Source organism: Eutrigla gurnardus, assembly GCF_963514095.1.
Source record: "Eutrigla gurnardus genome assembly, chromosome: 10".
Taxonomy (NCBI): domain Eukaryota; kingdom Metazoa; phylum Chordata; class Actinopteri; order Perciformes; family Triglidae; genus Eutrigla; species Eutrigla gurnardus.
In genome coordinates this window covers 21,698,077-21,718,450 of record NC_139924.1, presented here as the reverse complement: position 1 = coordinate 21,718,450, position 20,374 = coordinate 21,698,077, and the positions used below count along the sequence as shown (strand labels likewise).

The 20,374-nt window shown below is 42.7% G+C and overlaps 2 protein-coding genes across 4 annotated transcripts in view; both read right to left on the bottom strand.

Moving 5' to 3' along the window:
• The window catches only part of eif4g1b (eukaryotic translation initiation factor 4 gamma, 1b), a 40,822-nt gene extending 32,078 nt beyond the window's left edge, over positions 1 to 8,744 (bottom strand). The window contains exons 1-3 of one of the 3 annotated variants that reach the window (XM_084020015.1): positions 8,704 to 8,744; positions 2,213 to 2,266; positions 1,823 to 1,944 (exon numbers count right to left, since the gene is read on the bottom strand). In XM_084020015.1, coding sequence (XP_083876141.1) covers positions 1,823 to 1,897 — 75 coding nt within the window. In that variant the 5' untranslated portion in view covers positions 1,898 to 1,944; positions 2,213 to 2,266; positions 8,704 to 8,744. Of the gene's footprint in view, positions 1 to 1,822; positions 1,945 to 2,212; positions 2,267 to 8,703 lie in introns of those variants that run through there. The other 2 variants (XM_084020017.1, XM_084020016.1) reach the window with 2 other exon arrangements.
• An 830-nt stretch (positions 8,745 to 9,574) lies between these two features.
• Positions 9,575 to 20,112, bottom strand: psmd2 (proteasome 26S subunit ubiquitin receptor, non-ATPase 2). The gene is made up of 21 exons (XM_084020023.1): positions 19,934 to 20,112; positions 18,685 to 18,741; positions 18,425 to 18,589; positions 17,900 to 18,021; positions 17,216 to 17,440; positions 16,921 to 17,079; positions 16,634 to 16,778; positions 16,069 to 16,129; positions 15,811 to 15,957; positions 15,489 to 15,595; positions 15,032 to 15,159; positions 14,657 to 14,744; positions 14,407 to 14,569; positions 13,644 to 13,745; positions 13,302 to 13,453; positions 13,091 to 13,174; positions 12,378 to 12,546; positions 11,285 to 11,379; positions 11,054 to 11,180; positions 10,797 to 10,915; positions 9,575 to 10,388 (listed from the first exon to the last, which is right to left on the bottom strand). The coding sequence occupies exons 1-21, from the start codon at positions 20,048 to 20,050 to the stop codon at positions 10,206 to 10,208; spliced, it is 2,715 nt and encodes a 904-aa protein (XP_083876149.1). The 5' UTR covers positions 20,051 to 20,112; the 3' UTR covers positions 9,575 to 10,205.
• Positions 20,113 to 20,374: the final 262 nt, after the last annotated feature.

Genomic DNA, 20,374 nt, shown 5'->3' with positions numbered 1-20,374 from the left:
TTAAGATAATGGACAGCCAGTAAGTGGCACATAAGTGTGTGTACAGCTGTTGGAATGAACTTCGGGAATCAAATATAATTCGAATAGTGAAAAAATCTGTACTATTCGAATGCTGAAATTAGTTTTCGATTTTTTGTTTAGAAACGTGTTTTCTAACGTTAGCAAATCTCGCCCTCCTTGCCTTGGCCTACCCGCATAAACGGATGCTCTTGACACGTGAAGTCCGATGAACAAAACGTTTTCTGAATCACAATCTCACTATCAGAAACACCAGACAGCGGCGCACGCGGAGATAACACACGGAGATAACCGCGTGGCAGCACTCGGTGAAATGGAACAAAGATATCGATGGACCTCTAGAAGCGATGACGTCATGACAAAGAGGCATTCATGCTGCTTATTGCTAGCTAGATCGACCTGCGTCTCCATCGGCTGATTCATCTGGAATGAGACTGACAGCAGGATGTAGGTGAGAAAGTGAAAGTAGAGCTCACGTGAGACGAGGAGGACGTAGCCATGGCAACGGAACAAAGCGTCCTCAGGAGAACACAATGTGGTTGTTGGTAATTCAACACATTTATTGGTAATGTTTTTGGAACGCCCTCTAGTGGACAAGAAGTCAAACAACCACATGGCCAATAATGACATTGGCAAAGTATAAGCCTGTGTAGTGAAGTTAATATTAATATGCTGAATTAGAGCATTGAATATTGAAATATAATTTGAATATTGAAAAAAATATGGAATGAAAGTCAATAGTGTTGAGGAGAATTGACAGCTCTAATGTACAGGAGGGAAAACTTTCTTATATTAAAGAAGATCATGGGGTCTTGGTGCCGCCTATTTTTTGTCTGCAATAACTGACAGTGAAATTATCTTTTGAGGGCTGGCAATAGCCATATGTGTAGTAATGCCATCTGTGTGGTCACCACAGCAGTTCAGCGGCCATAGCTGCATTGTTCAAGCAGGCAATATGGCTGCTCTAACCTGTTAACCAAAATGAAAAGCAAAAGGTTCTGCAACAGAATGGACGACACGTAACCATCGACAGTATAATCTGTGTTTGAGTGATGTAGTTCATCGGGGTTGTGTTTTTGTGCTAAAACCAAGACAGGTATAAGCTAAAACAAAAACGTGTGTTTATCACGGTAAGGACAGTCCAAAAACCATGTCCCGGTCGAATGTGACACTGATGAAGCCGGTATACCTCCCATACCTACTTCATTTGCATAATCAAGAGTTTTACTAAAGAGCGGCTTGCAACTGCTACATTTGTGTGATCTACTTTTAATTATGTGCACACAAATGCTGTCATAGCAGCCCTTTCTCTTGGAGAGAAAAAATGAGCAAGAGGAAAATGCCTTAAAAATCAATACAGGAAGTTAAAGTGTTTATCATAAATATTGCAAAATTGTCCGTTCAGTTACTATCACCGGATGAAGTGTATGGTGAATGAACATATGGCCCACTGATAAAAGTATTGTCATACAGCATTTGCAATATTACAAAATGGGTGTCTGTGGCAACACTAAAGAGAAAATGCTGTAATTCTGTGTCTTTAGATGAAGAGCTGCAGGCTGCACGCCTCCAAATTCTCACATAGTTTATTGACAAATTTCCCTTTCACAGAATCACGATCAAAGATTACGGTTGCTTGCACAATGACAGAAAAAAGGCGAATTGTTCCCTGACTTCTTTCTTAAACAACAAGAGTTTGTTTAGCTATTCTGGGATATTTGTCGATACAAGTCAATATGTTGTTGCCAAATCCTCAAATACTGAAATCTTAAGGATTGCCACTTTAAGTAGCAGGGTTCCTTACCTGTGAGAGGCCAGGGGAGGGGGCAGGATGGGGGGTGGAGGGGGGTCCTGTTATAGGCTGTGGTACTTTATTCATTTCATGGAGTTCTGCATGGGGAGGCAGATGTGGACCTGTGTACAAATCTGACGAAGGAGAGAATGGGAGGTTAAATGGTATCAGTACCACAATAGTGAGGCCAAGTGGCCAACAACATTATAATGTGCCATCGAAAGGATAGAGTGGAATGTGGTATATTTTAGAGAATGGTTTATGGTTTAAATTAATAGGTACTACGGTAGAATCCTAAATACTTCGACCATGTAGAGAGGTCAAGTTACATTCAGATTTAGCAGGAGGGTTGAACCCAAAGTTGATATTTCATATGAATGGTTACAGCTCATTTGTACTTACATTTATAAATCTTTTAAGGTCCCAAGAGTGGTTAAACTGAGGAACGTTTTTTTCCTAGAAGAAAAAAGAAATTAGAGAAAAACTTTGTTAAATATGACTAGTCAAATAAGTTATTATGTACCAAAATGATGCCGTTTAATGGCTGGTACAATGTTGAGATGGGTGTATAACCAATAGTTGATGAGTTTGATGATACAAGTCATACATTTTACTGTCCAATATGTTATGGTGTCCTGATCAACTTAAAAGAAGAAACTTTAAGTATGACAGTCTTCCTATGCGTGGGTGGACGTGTGTGATCTAGCGCTCTGCTGGAGGACTGAATGGATCAACAAGAGGAAGGTTTTAACTTTTCATCTTTATTTGTTGACTCCATCTGTCTAGTGAGTGCAGGTTGAATCCCGAGACCCGCAGTCTATGTTTAAACTGCAGCAAAGCTAAAACAGACCGTTCTTGTACCTGCCCTTGCAGTCCTGTTGTCGCACAACCACGCAACTCATAGTCGCGTCTATTAACACTGTCATACTTAAAGTACCGGTACTAGTAAAACAGGGTATCATTGAGTTTTGAAGAGACGGTATCAGTATACCGTGCAACACTAGTAACAAATTTAGATTCATACCACTGACTAAGAAACTGCCCGGTTAATATAAAATCCAATCAGGCCACTACTGTCAAGGATACCATTTTAATGTATCGGATGACTTAAGGAAATTATCCCTATACTGCAGTGTTTGTCAGAATAGCTGCAACTAGGTTGTTTTTTTTTTAGGATTTATGACATTTTATTTCATGATTCCAGGGTAATTCATCCTCTCTGTGTTATATGGTCCTTGTAATAGTGACACATGGTATTTATAGACAAGGCCTACATTATTTCCGTCACACACACACACACACACAGAGACACACACACACACGTTGTAAAAAGCCTGAGTCATGATGACTCTGGGTCTTTGTTCTTTTTTCCAAAGAAGCGGAAATCACGCTGCAGAAATGGTTGTAATCATCAACGTTACCAAGACTAGGTCAACACACCAACATAAGATAAAACCAGACACCAATGCGATTTGCCCCCCCCCCCCCCCCCGCCGGCTTGTGACTGTAGGACACAGGGGGATTCTGGGTCGGGTTTGGGCTTCAGACTCATGGTGTGAGCGGTACAGGAGCGGAACCGGACCGGTACTTTTATAATGAAAATACCGCTCTGCACTCTGTCCAAAGTCCGCTCGCGCTCATATGCTCTGATGCAGGCCAAGTGTTGACTAGAAACTGTGTTGTTCTCTATTGTGATGACTTTGAGACGCTGCTTCTGGAAAACTACATCAAGCCATGCGTGTGTCGTATTACAACGTGATGACGCATGTACAACAGGCTATCGGGCCGAGAGCAGCGTGAGTGCAAGCGGGCGGGGGAGAGGGGGCAATTGTGCGCCCTAACTTATCTCGTGGCCACAAATTAAGTAAAACATGGGGACAAGTTGTATCTCGTGCGCTCAATGTAGTAAAACGTGGCCTCAATATTTATTATTTTTCTCTGGATGGCCTCTCCGGGGCTCCGTAGATTACACCTATAGCAATGCCAAATCAGACCAGGGGCATGACGTGGGGCTCAATTCCCCCTTCCTCACATCCTACAGCCCCACTTCCAGTGCCCTTGCTCAGACTCATGAGGCCAAGTTGGTCCACAGGAGTAAAAGTGGAGGGTCCAACAGCCTCTTCATACCTTGCTCAGACCACACCCATCTTCAAACTCAACTTTCATTTGGATCTCAACTGAATCTCAAAACATTTTGTGACTGCACCGTGCAGGGTTGCGATGCTATCGTGATGACACAATCTATCCACAGACAGAAACACCGGCCAAATAGTTGAAAACCCCTCTGTTGTAGTTCCCGCTATAGTAGGCGTCTTCAGCCCCCCCATTTTGCCATGATGACTCATACGGGGAAACCAATACAAGATTGATATGAAAGTAAAACACTGACTGACAGACATTGATGTTAAGCTTCTTCCATGAATACTGGAGCCTTGGAGCTTGGAGAACAGCAGCAATATACATTTGGATTAAGAAAGTCCATAGTAAAGGGCTGTCAGGCAGCAGTTCAAAGGATCATTCACAGACAGGAAGATGGCCAGACTGAGCAGGGCTAGCTGGGAGTTGAAATGCTGAGTCAACAATCTCGGGGGTAAAAAAGGGTCTAACAACCTACACAGTCTCACAGGCATTTCTCCTCTGACCAGGGGACACACTAATAGAAACCTTAAGGTGAGTGGAGGAAAGCTTTAACCTCAAGTAGTTGAACGTGGCTGGCTTCTTAACAATAAAAACACCACCATATTGATTATGCTAATCACTAATTTTTTGCAAGAATCTTTCTTTTAGGGGAGTTGTGTGAGCTAATGCAAGGCAAACCCCACTGTACTCCACCCCCTAATCACACACAGTCATTTGAGCTGGTCTGACATGCAGCACTGTGGAGATCCAGACAGAAACATGCTCCTTCAACTGTTGCATAACCGTCTGCATGCACTCCCATGACCCGCAAGAGGGTAGAACATTTGCTAAAGACATTGGCCATCATGTCACCTATGGAGGGTGTAGCCTATGGATGTACTATAAGAATTGGGACCCCAAGATGGTCAGACCAATGATAATTTTTCTTGTCTCAAGGACAGTTTTTCAAATATAAACCCCCCATGGATCAAAAATTGCTAACAAAAAAAGGTTCATAATCTACCTTGTTTGAAGTTTGAGATGTCCTGTAAAAACGTTTTACAGAGGTCTCTCTGAATCTCCCAAAATGCCTTTTGGGACAGAGGAGGATTTTTTTTTTGCTGCAATATGGTAAGTGGCTGCTGGTTAAAATTGGAATCAAGCCTGAGCAGTATGCAGTCCATAGTGTGGCCACTGTAGGTTTACCACTGTCTGACTCTGTACACACCATCGTCTGGACTCTGTGTGCTAAATGAAACCTTCTCTCAATACATTCTCCACTGTGAACCAAGCCAACTTTACTGCTACTACTGTCTACAGGTAAAGTTGGGGGGGGGTATTATGGCATTTGCATTTTGCCGTGCCATAAAATGCCATAATACACATTGTATTTGGTTACTTTTAAGGACTACTTATAATGCAATTGACACACCGACTCCTCATCTGCTAAAAGCCCATTGCGCCTTACTTATTTTACCAATAACTCCTCGGTTATATAAAGTTTTCTGGCCTGCAGGCTGTGATGACAGTCTGTACCTTCCATAGTAATACACTAGTTCTGGCTGTGGTAGTAACACAGTGACATCTAATCCTGTGGTAGCAGAATTCAGCTGGTTCACTTTAACTGTGAAAAACTCTCACTTAAATTTTGCCCACAAGCCAGAAAAAAAGGGCGTATGTAAAACGGAGTGGTGTATTTGGTCCTTTACAGGCAGGACCAACACATTTTTAACAAATTAAGTTTATATTCATGTTTACCAAAGCAGATGAGAGCCAAAGTTATCTATGATAGGCTAAATGTTGGGTTTCTGTAGAACCATGCTGCTTCTGAAAAGAAGTAAGCTATTCCACTGATTTGATATTAGACTCACACAAAGTTGGGTGACGCACAAGTAAAAACCCAAGCAGCGGGGGCCAAGATATCCTGAATTTCAGTCCTTAGTCTGGGTTAAGCCTGTAAAACACAGGTTGCTATTATGCAACCGAATAGTCTGAATTTAGTTGATGCATGTCTGGTATATAAATGCCCACATCTTTATAGCACCACACACACCTGGTTTATCGTGTAAGCTAATTTGCACTATGGGGGTTATTTTTTTTCTCAGATTTTAGAAAGCTCCCTTCAGAGCCACAGAAGCAATATTTAAAATGAGTGGAGTGCTCCTTTGACATGAGGCTATATCAGCTTAAACAAACACAAATCAATGAAAAAAACAACAGATGTTAAAGAACAAACTCAGTATTTACAATATTACTCTGCTGCCTACTGACAATGCTCAAGACCTTAAACTAAATTGCCTGTCCATGATCAGGTGTGCAACCATTAACGGTCGGTGACGAGCACACAGCATTTCAAGTTGAGAAGGATGTACAGACAGTCCAAGTTTAGCTCCACTGAATGACACAGCATCACACCAGTACAGCTTGTCCTGCCCAACCCCCTCTGTGTTCCTCTGGCTAACTAACATTGTGCCAAAACCCACACATGCCCAGACGCTTTCACGTTTCACAACAGGAAGCTCAGTAGTGTCCTTATGTCAGGCAAACTGTGACAGCCTGGCTCTGACACATCATGCATTTGTCCTGCCATTACACTTATGCTATTAGTTTCATTCACAACACTAAAGCATGCCGGAGATCACTGCATAACACTCTCTGGGGTTGATGAACAGTAAACGAAGATTCATGTTTGTAGACATAGACTTGGGTGGAAAAAAAACAAAAACATCTGCCTCGATTAGCATTAGGAAACTGCATCCATTTTGGACCCACATTCTCAGCTAAAGTCACATGTCTGCAGTCCTCAACATCACAACGACACAGCAAGGAGGTGCGTGACGCTATCGAACAACGACTTAAACGAGAACATACCAGCGATGTAAGCAAGCAATCTCATGCCGTCATGTCAGTGTCGGGATATTAACGCGACGAGCTAACTATCCATTGGTAACACGCCGGTGTTTAATGCTGAAACTGTGGGGACACTTTTGCTATGACACAGGGGCGTGTCTGCCCGTCTACTCACACACGCTCGCGCACAAAACGTACGACAAACACCGTCATCTGCCTGGGATTGTAATAAACACACATCTCCCAAACGCGCAGTTATGCAAAACACAGGTACGTATGGTCGCGAAGACATGCTGTTGTGCTGTTAGCCATGTTGCTAACTTTCCTAGGCCCAACCTGGATTTACCACGTGGTTTCTCCTGCTATTGGCGCGATGCACAGCCCGGCTGCCGGCTTCACGCCAGCCACGCCTCGGCCGATGTCGTTCTCTGACGATCACCTACCGTGTTTAAAAATGGAGCATAAACCATGCAACGCCAGTGCGCAGAAAGTTTCAACTAGTCGACAGTGAACACATGTGCGACGGCGGTCGAGTCCATGCATTTCAATAATAGCCGAGATAACTGTGGAGCTAAGCGAGGTGGCTAAAGTAACCGGTTATTAGCCTCGTACGTTTGTATGCCAATGCTCAATATGCTACTTACAGACAGTAACTACGCTGCACAGCTTTAGCTAGGTACGAACACAGCAGCCGTGCTGTCACCGGTGTCGTGACAAGAGGATAACCTAACGTTTCTCTAACTGGCCAGAATGAGTCAGAGCCCTCGGTTTCGGTTCGCAGCCAAACATCTCGCCCAGTTCAACACCACCACCACCACCACCTCCACCACCGGGGCAGCCTTGGTTTGCATGCATGCACTGCAGGGGATGCTGATGAAAAATAAAACATTCACAAAAGTTTCCGTGTTGCATCGACTTCCATTACGGCGGCTAACCTGAAGGCGACCTGTCATTAAACCCGGCAAGGCCCTAATGAAGGTGTCACCGGCTTCGAGGCTCAAAACAACCGTCCCGTCAGATCAGTCCAACACTTTACACTTCAAACACAATGTCTCATGTATCCAAGCATGTCAGAACCGACACTGAATACGTGTCAATACAACACACTGTAACATATGTTTTATTGCCCGGGTTACGAGCGCAGTAACGTTTGTTTGGCTAATGAACAGTGACCCTCATGTTGCTGCATTAACGACCACACACCCATATAGACCACCTTCTATACTTAACCGCCGAACGTTAATGGTTTCAGATGTCTGACACCAACGTTGGGTCGCTATCACATGGTTTCAGGTATCGCGTTATCAGTATGCACGTTATTTACAACCACGACTGTCAACAGGCGTGATTTTATACGCAGTCAGGCTGGCAAATACGAGAACATAAATGCCATCACTATATGCCGGGAGGGTGGTGCCGGGGCAAAACCCGGCTTGGACACAACTAGAGTGATTTAACCTACTGCTACCCGCTGCTACCTAGCTAGCAAGCGGTTGGATAGCTAGCAGCACAAATTACTTTAACCGGCGAAAACAACAACATTGTGACGCGACAATCAATTTGTCGCTTATCAAATAGAATATGTTACACACGATATGACATGTTTCTAACATATACGAATAAGTACCCATTACGCTGCCTATCGTAGTGTTAGCTTGCTAGCTGGACAAGCTAAAGTGAAGAAAGAACACCCACGTCGCATTAGCATGGAATGCTAGCAGCCAGCTAGCCAGCTAATCCCTGAAAACACAGCAGGAACACCAGTAGAAGACACTAAAGAAAGTCACCCAGCGAGGCATATCTCAAGACTGAGGCGAAACGTACATTTCCTTGTCCTTCCAGAGACTTTATAAATCAGTGGCTTGACACTTATCGGACAATTTGAGCATTTTAATAAACAATTTAGCTGAGGACCGCGGCATTACCTTTCTCTCCTTGAGTCCGCAGAGCCGGACGGACGGAAAATCTTCCCGGAAGCCGGTAGCTAGGTAATTCCGGCGAAATCCCATCACGTGAAACTTTCATAGTAATCATGTTCTCAACTGTAAATGCCTGTATTGTAATATCCGTTGTCGTCTCCATTGTCTTTATTCGGTTTGAACGTAAACAGCACGCTTTGAGACGCGTCGATGGTGTAATATTACCATTTTTAAGATTTTAAACTTGTGTTAACCAATTAGAACAAAGTTGCCATTGTTAATGCAGCTACGGAACAAAACCGTATTGACATTTCGCAAATGTCTTTGTGGGTGAAATGAAGTCAGTGACATGAAAGACAAATGAGACACAGTATGATGTCATACGCCTGAAAACGGGCCAAGAGGGATGCAGTGGCCACAAGTGTTATACCCGTTTCGTAAAAGTTCATTAAAAGAACAGCGTTTACAAAACGCATAAAGCCTAATGCTGAAGTTCGAATTGAGCATTTAATATCCACTGGAAGTAAGGTATAACAACCTTTCCTATGTCTTACTCGTATTAGTAGGCTACTGTATTTCAGCTAAAGTGTATGTAGCAGACATTTACTAAAAAGACAAATAGGTCTCAGCTATTGCTTTCCATTATGCATATTTACAAAGATGTTCGTACTGATAGAAAAAAATGTATATTTATGTTTGTATACGTATATATGCGTGTATAGTACCTAAGAGATTTCGTTCCTCTAGTGGCGTTGCAAATAACTAAACAGCACCTCCTTGTGGAGAACCAGCAGTCTGCTTAACAGCACTTGTGAGTTTCGAGTCAATTATAATAAAGCAGCAATGACGCCCTTTGCGCCTGAATAACACGCAGCCATCACGTTTCCACCATGTGGATCTGAGTTTTTATTTTTGAGTCAACCTTTTACAGTACTGTAACAAAAACCAAAAAAAAATAAAATAAAAACAGAAGCAACATGTGATCATGAATACATACTTTTAAATGCTCTAATTACAAAACATTACTTAGGATGTCAGAAGTGGAGAAAAGAAACACATTTTGAAGCACTGATGTGGACAGAGCAGTTGCTATTCATTTACCGATGACATATACAGGTTGAACTGGCCGCAGGTCCATCAAACGGCTGGTTCGGTAAATGTGGGAGAGGTGGATCAAAATTCGAGGCAATGAGGAAACCATCTTAAGAGTGGACAAGTTCCCAGTTTTAGCCTTCCTGTGTCACCCCACTCCAATCAACCAGACTCAAACCATCCATTTTTTATTACTGCTGGAGCTGGGTGAGCTGGGCCACAGACAACAGTGAGACGACACAGCAAGGAAGAAGAATTAAGCCATACTTGCTCTTTTCAGCCATGAATTAAAGAACTAAATATAACAACTGCAAAGAGCCATGGAGGGCTACCCTTACAAACACAGGGAGAGGCCACGGAGAATGGTTCTTTTTTTTTTTTTTTGAGTGTGTGTGTGGGGGGAGGGAGGGTCCAGTCTAGGTTTCATAGTTGGGGTTCTTGCGGAGGATAACAAAGCCCTCCAGGATGGGGGTGACAGGGAGGTACTCCTCTGTGGCCAGCTCTGCTCTCTCTCCGTGAGCCAGCAACACTGGCGTGGTGTGGGTCTGGAAACCTGTGATGGCCTTTGGCTTACCTGCCTGGCCCACGACATCCACAGCCTGTAGACAGATCACACAAACAGACTTGTGTTAAACAGCCATTTCTCCTTTCACCGTAACAGCAGAATTATTGGATTTGGTTTGCTGATACAACTCCATAAACATAATAAATAGAGGATTTTTTATAAAAGAATATTTCTACATGTTTGTCCTTATTCAGTTTCCTGTGGCAATCAGAAGACCAATGCCAATCTCACATGTGTGAGATCCTGTTAAATATGAAGCTACAGCCAGGAGAATGTTTGCCAACTGGCTCCAGCTTCACATTTAACAGTCGGGCATGAGTGGCATCCATCTTCTCATCTGACTCTCAGCAAGAAATCAAATAAAAGCAAATCAAACTAAAGAGTCAATGAGAAATATTTCAGTCATACTAAGTAAACCAATACTAAATTCCCTAGGCTTCACCTGTCCGACTCTGACAGACACGGGCAGTGGTCGTAGCTCCTCGTCGAAGGTGACCAGCATGCGTGGCTGCATGGCCGCTACCAGCCCGTAGAGAATGTAGTGAGATTTCCCCAGGATAACTGTAGGATAACACAGTGAACACAAGGGGGGTATTAACACAGAATACAACCTTCAAATCATTAACACAAATGGACAACGTTATGAGAGTCTGAAAGCAGAGAGCCGAGGCGAAGGCAGCAGGAGGAGAATTAACTAACTGTTCTTGACGTCGAGGAAGGAAACGAGCACGGTAAGCAGTCCGGCCACGGCGACCTGACTCATCAGCTGCCTGTCGCTATGGTAGGGACAGAGTGTCAGTGTGCCTTTGCCCAGGTGAGTCAGACCCTGTGGAGGCAAAAATACAGCAGAGTCACTTGTCAGTCATGCAAACGCAACACCCTCAAAATTGCTTGTGTATGGTACAGAGTATCTTTTGTGTTGCCACCCACCTGAGCCAGTCGCACCATGAAGAGATTGTTAGGGTCTTTGGCGTGATACTGTGCCAGCTGCCTCAGCATGGCGGCCAGACGGGCGTTATTTGTGCCTGAGGGAATGGAAAAAATGAAGAGCCTGTTAAATATGTTGAGGAAGTCAACGCGAGAGGCAGAGGCGGCATTGAGCATCATTGAAAATGACAATACACCTTCAAGAATTCGATGCATTATATCTAGTGGAAATACCCTTTTTGTTTTTAAGAAGGTTCTTAGGGATGGGTGCTTATTATTAAATAGCGTAGGCTTTATTATTAAGCTTAATTTGATATTTTCCATTTCTTGGTTTCGCCAATTTGATTAAAAACAGCAAAACACGAATCAAGCTAATATATGCACGTCAGAATACTAATATTGGTGCCGTGACAATTACATTATAGGTTTATCCCGAATGTAATTTTTTTAACAATCAAAGCTTCTATAGAGCATTTCCAATGCAGCTTCTAACGTTTGTTCTAAAGTCATCACCCTAAAATAAACCCTTATAATCCTCAAACTAAATCCTAAATTTGAACCTCATCGGATTAAACGATTAGTCTTTTTAATTATTAAATCAACTTTCTTTAAAGAATATTACTCTTCACTGTTGCAGCAAAACATTTTTTGAATGCAGGGAAAATGAAAATCGCCAACTTGTATGGATTGAAGCAGAATATTTTGCTGGGTAAACATGTCAATCTTTTTTCAATACATTTGGACTTTTGAACATTACAAGTTCTGGGATTAGTGGAAATATTTGTATTGCACAAGTCGAAAACAATCCTATACAACCACCACTGGAATCTAATTCTACAGACAGTATAATACTAATATGAGCGTAGCCCGATCTTTATATGCAGCTGTGCAGAAATACCATGTTTAAACTGAATGAATAACATTCAACTGTTGTGAAGCTTTTAATTATTCAGTACAGCCCTTTCATTACGAGCCATTTATTCCTAGTCATCAAAGCCCTTAAATCATGACAATCATAATTTCGGACACTTACAGGGTTTTTAGTATTGTTGCAGCCGTTAACATTATTCCACGTAATACCTATATTCTGACTTACCACTGCCCACCATGCCCATGGCAAAGATGGAGTTGTGGGACACCTCGGGGTCAGCATCATGGGAAAACTTGCTGAGGGTGTCCAAGATGTTCAAACGAGGGTTGGACACGGAAATGAGAGCCAAGGCAAGGGGCACCGCTCGCCTCAGGGTGGGCTCACCATAACGCAGCTGATGATGTGAAGACATAGAAAAATAACATTTGGGTTAAATTATTTGACTTGCCCATTTCAGCTGTCACACCCCAGCACACACAGTTGACACATGACTTTCTATGAAGATCTTAGTCTGACACATTAAGGACATTAGGATGATTATTATTTTTTCCCCCCCTAAGGTATGCGTGCATTGGTTGGCTGTCACTGTAGCCTGCCGTCACCTGTCCGTGACTGCCAGCCTCATCATCAGAGGGCAATTTCCAGGCAGGTTGGCGGCTGGCCCCTGTGCTGCAGACTCTGCATGGCAACTAAGCTCCAGATGTCTGGGCCTCATCCAGACTGCACGCCTCGTTTGCCATCACCACCACCTGAGAGGCGTGCCTTGCTGCCTGTTCGAGGGCAACCAGGGACAACCAAAGTGCCCTGACCTGATGCCTCTCTTAAATTACTTTTGTAGCAGTAAATTACGATAATTATATAGTGGGAGGATTCACATCTTTGTCACCGTTTTTGCCCCTGATAAGTTTGCAACTGGAGTAAAGGGAAGTAATACTGACCAGATGTCCAAATGTTCGCAGTGCCATTTCAGAACCGATTTCCTCCCCCATGGCAATCAGGGCAATTCCAAGAACAGCTACACCCTGAGAGGAAAACATAATAAACCAACTTACACGTATCCATAAAGAATCTGATAAAGAATTATTAAAAAGAGAAGAGATATTGGCAAATTATTTATGTTTGAGGGTAATCACTGTATTAAGCTAGTACCTGGTGGGAGCCCATGTCCGCAGCAGTCTCCTTCTTATCTTTATCCTTCTTATCCTTCTTGTCCTTGTCCTCCTCTTTTTCCTTCTCCTTGGCTTCGTAGTGCTCACTGCAGATATGGAGAAGCTGCTGCACCTTCAGCACATTACCAGAACCTACGATGGAGGCAAATTATTACAGTGAGTTATGCCAGTTTTGAAGATTAAATCAGAAGACATTGCACTACTACAGGTAGATCTGCATACGGTTGACTTATAAAGAAGAGCATAAATGCAGAGACTGAGTGATGGATACAATGCAAACAAATAACAAAATATGGCTGGAAGAAAGTACTACGAGACTGACCTGCATATGCACAGATATCCACTAGCGTGTTGGCAAAGCTGCGGAAAGGTTCAGGTACAACCTGTAGAGCTGCCAGGGTTGTCTCAATCGCCTCTCCTTTACCTATTGAAAGTGAAAGCACAGACATAATAGTTGAGGCAGCTAGATTACAAAGGAAGTGAAGAAAAGATAGTGATAATGGTAATGGTGGAGCATGCAGAGGCTGGTTGTTCCCATAAACTTTGCTACATTTTTTTCTGATTGTCTTTTCATATTTTCTTTTACTGGTGCATGTATAGCATATGACATAATTGGATAAAAAGGCTTTAAGATTATCACTGCCAACAACATCTTCCTGGTCACCCTGCCGAACCACACACCACTGACACTGGAGTCGACCGGTCCGGGAGGAGAGAGGAGAGCTGAGACGGAAGTTTTGCTAACCCAACAAGGACCTAAGGCTCTTCCTCTACCCAGTATACTCTTCTAGGCTGAAGTCTAAAATAAGATAAGGCTTCAGGCTCCAGAGACCTGCTTCATAGAGACAAGGTGGTGGGATGAGAGGAGGTGGCCTCTGTTTTACATCAATGAGGCTCAAACATAATCAAAGATGGACAATTTTTCATGTTAAGATGTCGGTCATATTATCTGCCACCAAGCGTTTGTGTTGCTGCCATTTACATTCCTCCTGATAGAAAGTTAAAATACACTATTGTTGTAGTTTTGTCATGTTTTTCTTCTGTAGCATAAATGGCGACAACTGCAGAGGTCTGCCCATGCTTACCCAAGTGGTTGAGTCCCAGGCCTAAGGGCAACCAGCGGGCATATGTGTCCTTCAGCTCTTGTTCACTCTTCTCCATAATGGTCTGGACAATTGTGGAGGTCACATCACCGTTACAAGATCCCACTGCGATCATACCGCATGCCAGCGCCGTCACTCCAACCACCTGCAGATTCAACACACACTCAAATGTTCATCTGCTCAGCTTATGTGGAGCGAGACAAGCATTTAAGCACGGAGCACACATCTATACCTCCATGCTGGATTTGGAGTCTCCCATGACAGGGAGGAGCAGAGACAGGACGTCTTCTCTATTGGAGCCAGCATAGGCGAGGCCCAGTCTGAAACCGAAAAGATAAGGCTCAAGACACACCACCATAATGTGTGATCATAAGATAACCCATTCCCCAGAGAGATTAAATTGGTCAAGTAGAGAAAACATAGGGGCTGATATCTCCAACACAGAAAAAATTATCCAGATTGACAGACAGAACAGTACTAATATTTTTGATTTTGTAGTGAACCATCCCTTTCATGTACAGCACTAAAATGTTATTGTAATATGTAGAAAACATCCTTGTACATATGTTCTAATCGAAACCTTTTTACATGTGAACATGCTCCTCACCCAAAGATGGCCCCTATCCTCATGACGTTGCTGTTGTGGAGGACATAGTCAGAGAGGAGGGCGAGGGCTGGGTCACATTCGTTCCTCACACCTGAGTTGACAATACCACAGGCCAGGAGGGCACCGGACTGCACAGAGGGAGACGAAGCAAGGGTGAGAAAAATGAGAGAGACATGTGAATACATTTTCATTATTTTTCCTCATAACCTGAAAGACCTGTGACAGCATGTGTCAGAAAATCCCTATTTTTGTTTATTCTGTAAAATGGTTCCTTATTGGAGAAGACCTAATTAAGAAACTGCATAGTTAAAAAAAAACTATGTCAACAGGTCGAGATGTCCCAAGATGTTGAGGTACAATGATATCTTTAATGGGTCACCTAAAAAAGGTTGCACTATTACCACCCCATGATTATGTCAAACTAATGTGAATTCTATCAAAAGTTTCCAAAGTTTACCTTGATGTAGTCCTCAGAGGAGTAGAGATATTTGTCAATCTGGGTCAGGCCGCCATCCACGTCCCACAGCAGGATCATGCCCAGGGAGGCGGCAGCGCTCAACATACCTGAGGACATTTATATCATCTTTAGTCACTGAACAATCAAATAAAATGCATGTAAAATACATACAAATCACACATTAAAGAAACCACCATGAATATTTGGATGTTTTTATACATCAGCCAAATTGAGACTAATATAAAGAAATGTCCAGATAGAAATATGATTTCAGGCCTAATTGATAGTACGACTACTACTGTATTCGTGTGTTTTCTTTTACCGTGGTCCTTGTTCTTGTACAACCATTTGTTGCCATCGTCTGTGAGCAGCTTGTCCTGTCCAAAGGCTGCGTTGACAAAGCCGTTCACGAAGGAAGATGCCAAGTTCATACGAGCAGAGTCCACCTGGGAGCCACTTCCTCCAAATCCTGTCATGTGGAGCAAAAAGGTCATGCAAAAGGCCAATCAATTAATATACAAACCAACAACCAACAGCCAACCATAATGATCACACACACAAGCTGCAGAAATGGACTCACTGTTGTTTTCCAGGTGTGTTTTGTAGATGTCATCTGGGACTTTAGGTTCCATGATGTCCAACTGGAAAGGGCAAAGGGAGTGTTATTAATAAAAGATTAAATGTGAAGATCTTATAATTATATAATTGTGTAATGCCATCTTAAGTCAAATAAAAGTGTCTTGAATTTGCCAATTACTCAAGAGGAATTGGTTTAATATGACTAATTTAATGCAGGACTGTGCAATGAAAATGCTATGTGATCTTGATATATTGATGTAACTGTGCACATTTCCAATGTGTTATTATTAAGGCTGGGCGATAATTAAATATGGTAATTTATCTTCTTTCAAGGGAATCGTATATCGAGATACACAGTTTCAATGTCTAAATTGATAACAATCACATACTAACTGACATTTCTCAGAAAATGTGATTAGTTTACACTAAAGTTCTTAATTAAATGAGAAAATACTGAGTCGTTTTCTAGCCTTTACAACGAAACAGTTACAAGTTGACTCTCCGTTGTCCAGTTTCTTTCCTACGTCAATACATTTCTGAATTCATCGATCCTCCTCCTCTCTTACCTCTCTGGCCAGTGCCAAGAAGTTGCTGTTGAGCTGCACGTTGGACATGATCTCTGTCAAGTCCTCATAGTCCTCTACATCCTCATTGAGCTCCAGGAACATGCCATGGCGACCCAGCATGAAGGCCATCTGCTTCTGGATAACTCTGCAAGGCAAAAGGGAGCATGTTTTTTTATACGCCACCCACTATGACACAATGGGCCTTACATTACAAGGAGAGAGCATATATGAAAAGGATCAACCAAGTACAGGGTGTAAAAAAAAAGACAGACTTTAATAGTGCTTACATGTCTTTGCAGGATGTGAAAATGTTTTCTACTAGCTCCACGTCGTTGAGCATCAGGGCCAGGCGCAGGGCCTCCGGATAACGGTTGAACTTCCTAAAGATGTTCAGGGAACATCTCAGCAGTGCTGAGTTTTCGGGCTCAGGAACGTAACTCACACAGCTGGAGGAGTGATGCAGAAAGTTAGGAGATGAAATGGGCATGATTCAAAAGTCAACAAGCCCTATTTTTTAAATGAATTCAAGACATGATTAAAAATCAATAAAGATTGTGTTTTCTAAGTAAAACTTAAACATACCTTGTTAGGTATAGGCAGACTTTGCCGTAGGCATTTTCATCAATGTAATCCTCCAGCATATCAAGCCTCTCAATCTCCATCAGCAGGTCGCATGCCTCATGCTCAGCATTGTGGGCCATGTTGTAGGGCACAATCTCCTTCACGAGTTTTAGCAGCGTCTCCTGCTGCGTCTTGTCATTCTCCTCCACCTCCTGCCACTCTTTAGCCACCTCACCGGCCAGGTGCCTGGAAGGCCACAGACAGAGAGATACTTGGCACCAAGAAATAAAGCAAACACAATCCAAAGAGAAAATCACATCATCTGAGCTCCTCAACATCAGCCATGCACGTCATAATTTCCTTATTCATAGAGTGATCTTCATTAGGGCTCAAAGGATTACTCGAGTTACTTGAGTAACTCGATAACAAAAAATGTTCAAGGCAAAAACTCTGCCTCGAAGCTTCATTAAATTCCTATCTGCAGCCTGCTCAGCGCAGGGATCATTGTTCCACACGGGCCGTTTTTGAGGAAGCCAGGGCTCCAGACAGAAGGGGACAGAATCATTTGACAGCAATCAACAAGTCATTGTTCTACTGATTTGACAGTGAACCAATTCATACAAATGTCTGCATTTACAACGCAGCTTCTCCGATATCAACTAGAATGTTACATGCATTAGCTGATGATGCACAGCCGTGCCTTACCTGACATATTCATGTCCCCAGGAGGCCAGCTCTTCCTGGGAGCCTAGCAGACGATACTTCAGACACTCTCTCTCACCACTCATGGTCATGGCCAGCACCGACGCCACATCCGCACAGAAATGCTGCAAATACAAACATTTTTTTTCTCATTAATTAGAACATTTTAACATTTAATTATAAACATTTAAATTTGATAATCAATTAATTGTTTAGGTCAATTTTCAAGCAAAAATGTCAAATATTTCATCCTCTTCTTATGTGTGAGGATTAGCAACTTCCCACAGTCTATTATATTGCACTGAATATGTTTTTGTTTTGGACTGTTGGACAAAAGATAAGCATTGGAAGACATCACGTTGCTACATTTTTACAGTAGTAGTTTTAGAGACCAAAGAATTTACCGATAAATCAAGAACACATTCTTCCGATGGTGAGTCTATTGAATATTTTACACACACACAAAAGAAAAAGAGTGCCCACGCATACAATTCATACATTTCTGGCAGCAGCATAGTAGAGCCTTACCTTGTTCTCTCCAGGAGTCATGCCCTCATAGGCCTCTTTGAGCTTGCCATAGTGTGGGCGCAGGAATTTGAGGGGCTTGGGTACTGAGGTCATGGATGTGGTTGAGGAGCGGATAAGTCTGCGCAGCTCTTCTAATGCCGGGCGGTGCAACTCTATGTTCTTGTCCTGCCAATGTGTGAATAAAATATGAGATATTTATTTGCCTTATAAGTGCTATTACACCCTGACACACAACAGCAATTAATAAATACAACACTTACACTCAGTCTCTCCACCATCATCTCCAGGTCCTCTTGTAACTGCTTGTCTTCCTCTGACTGAGAAGAAGTTTAGAAAATAACAGTGTTAACAATGTAAACAAGGATTTATTGTCACTGCTGCTTTTGGCCTTGAAAGGGGGTGACCAGATGTTTTAATTGGAAATGTTGATGGCAAAGATAACGTTTACTTACTTATGTTGCCTTCTTGAAACTATGGATCACCACCTTGCATTGCCAACTACCTGACAACTTCTGTTACTGCCTAGCCTATTGCCGAGTAAGTCATTGTGTTGTTTTAAATATTTGCTTTAAAACTAAGTGGGACAGATGAAGTGGAAGAAAATGTGGTGACTTAATGACCTTGTAGATGCATGATGACAAACTAGAAGGATGAAAAATGACCATCACTTAATGCCTTTGACAGTTGAGCGTTCATCTAATTTACCAGCTAGTTTGGCAGGTAACCACATAGACGCTATACTATTTATATAATGTTTATAATATGGTTTATTGGCTAATCTAATCGTGTGCCCCAATAGCGCTTGGATTTCAACAGCTGGATCCAATTGTTAATTACTCTGCTATCTTTGAACCCTATTAGAGTGAGTTATTTGCCATTGTGATAATGACATGTTAACCCAAAACGTGGAAATGTTGCACAAGGAATAACAAGACAGCTGCAAATCCCCATGTTTGCACTGACTTTCACATGGCTATCCACTAACCGAACAAAATAATCTGACCAGGGACACTTAGCGCTGGCCAACTGATGAATCGGTCTTTAGCAACAGCTTGAATAAATGTTATTATGTGGCGTGAGAGTGTACTTGACTTCACCTGAGGTGCTGTGTCATACAACTCGTTAGGCAACGTTAAACCTGGCTAGGTAAAAATAAGCTAGCACTTCAGGGAGCAGAGCTAGCATTGATGACAGTACAGGCAGCGGCGCTGACAACTAGCAAGCTAACCTTAGCTTACCGGCTGAGTTAGGCTAGCCTCAAGTTAGCTAACTAGACGAGTTTATGTGCTCGACTTTTAAGGACCGCGAAGTTCTAACCAGTCAAAGTGATGGTGATTATATGAGAAATTATTTAAAAGATAATGATAGTATGCCAGTCGTCTATCTTGAATGGCAATGACTTCGGCCTTCTCAACCATGTTGTCTAAGCGGCAGTGACTAAGGCAAAATAACACCTCTGGCTCCGGTAACGTTAGCACACATTTGAATTAGCAAAATACTCCAACTTACCAATTCTTGGTCCTCTTTTTTCTCCTTATCCTTCCCGGAGGACTGCTGCCCCTTTCCCTTCTCCTTCTCATCGGTCTTTTCGGGCTGCTTATTCTCTTTGTTTTTTGCCTCCTCCATAGTTGTGGCTCTAGGAACTGTCGGCTAGCAAACGGAACTGAGGAGGACTGCTGTGAGCGGAGCGCTTCTTCTCGAGTACAGAAAATGTGTTGTGGTTTCACTTTACCGCCCCTGCTGGTGATGACTGGATATGACTGCGTGTGGGTAGTTCACGGCCTGCAAAACACGGGAGCTTCGAGTGACACCTTCATGGTTTATGGGACATTTTCCGGGTTTTTTATGTTTCGTTTTTCATAAAAAAAAACAGTTGACAGCCCCCAGCACAACAAAAGTTGCTATTTACGTTTTGGGTGACACATTTGGGCTCATATATTACAACAGTGT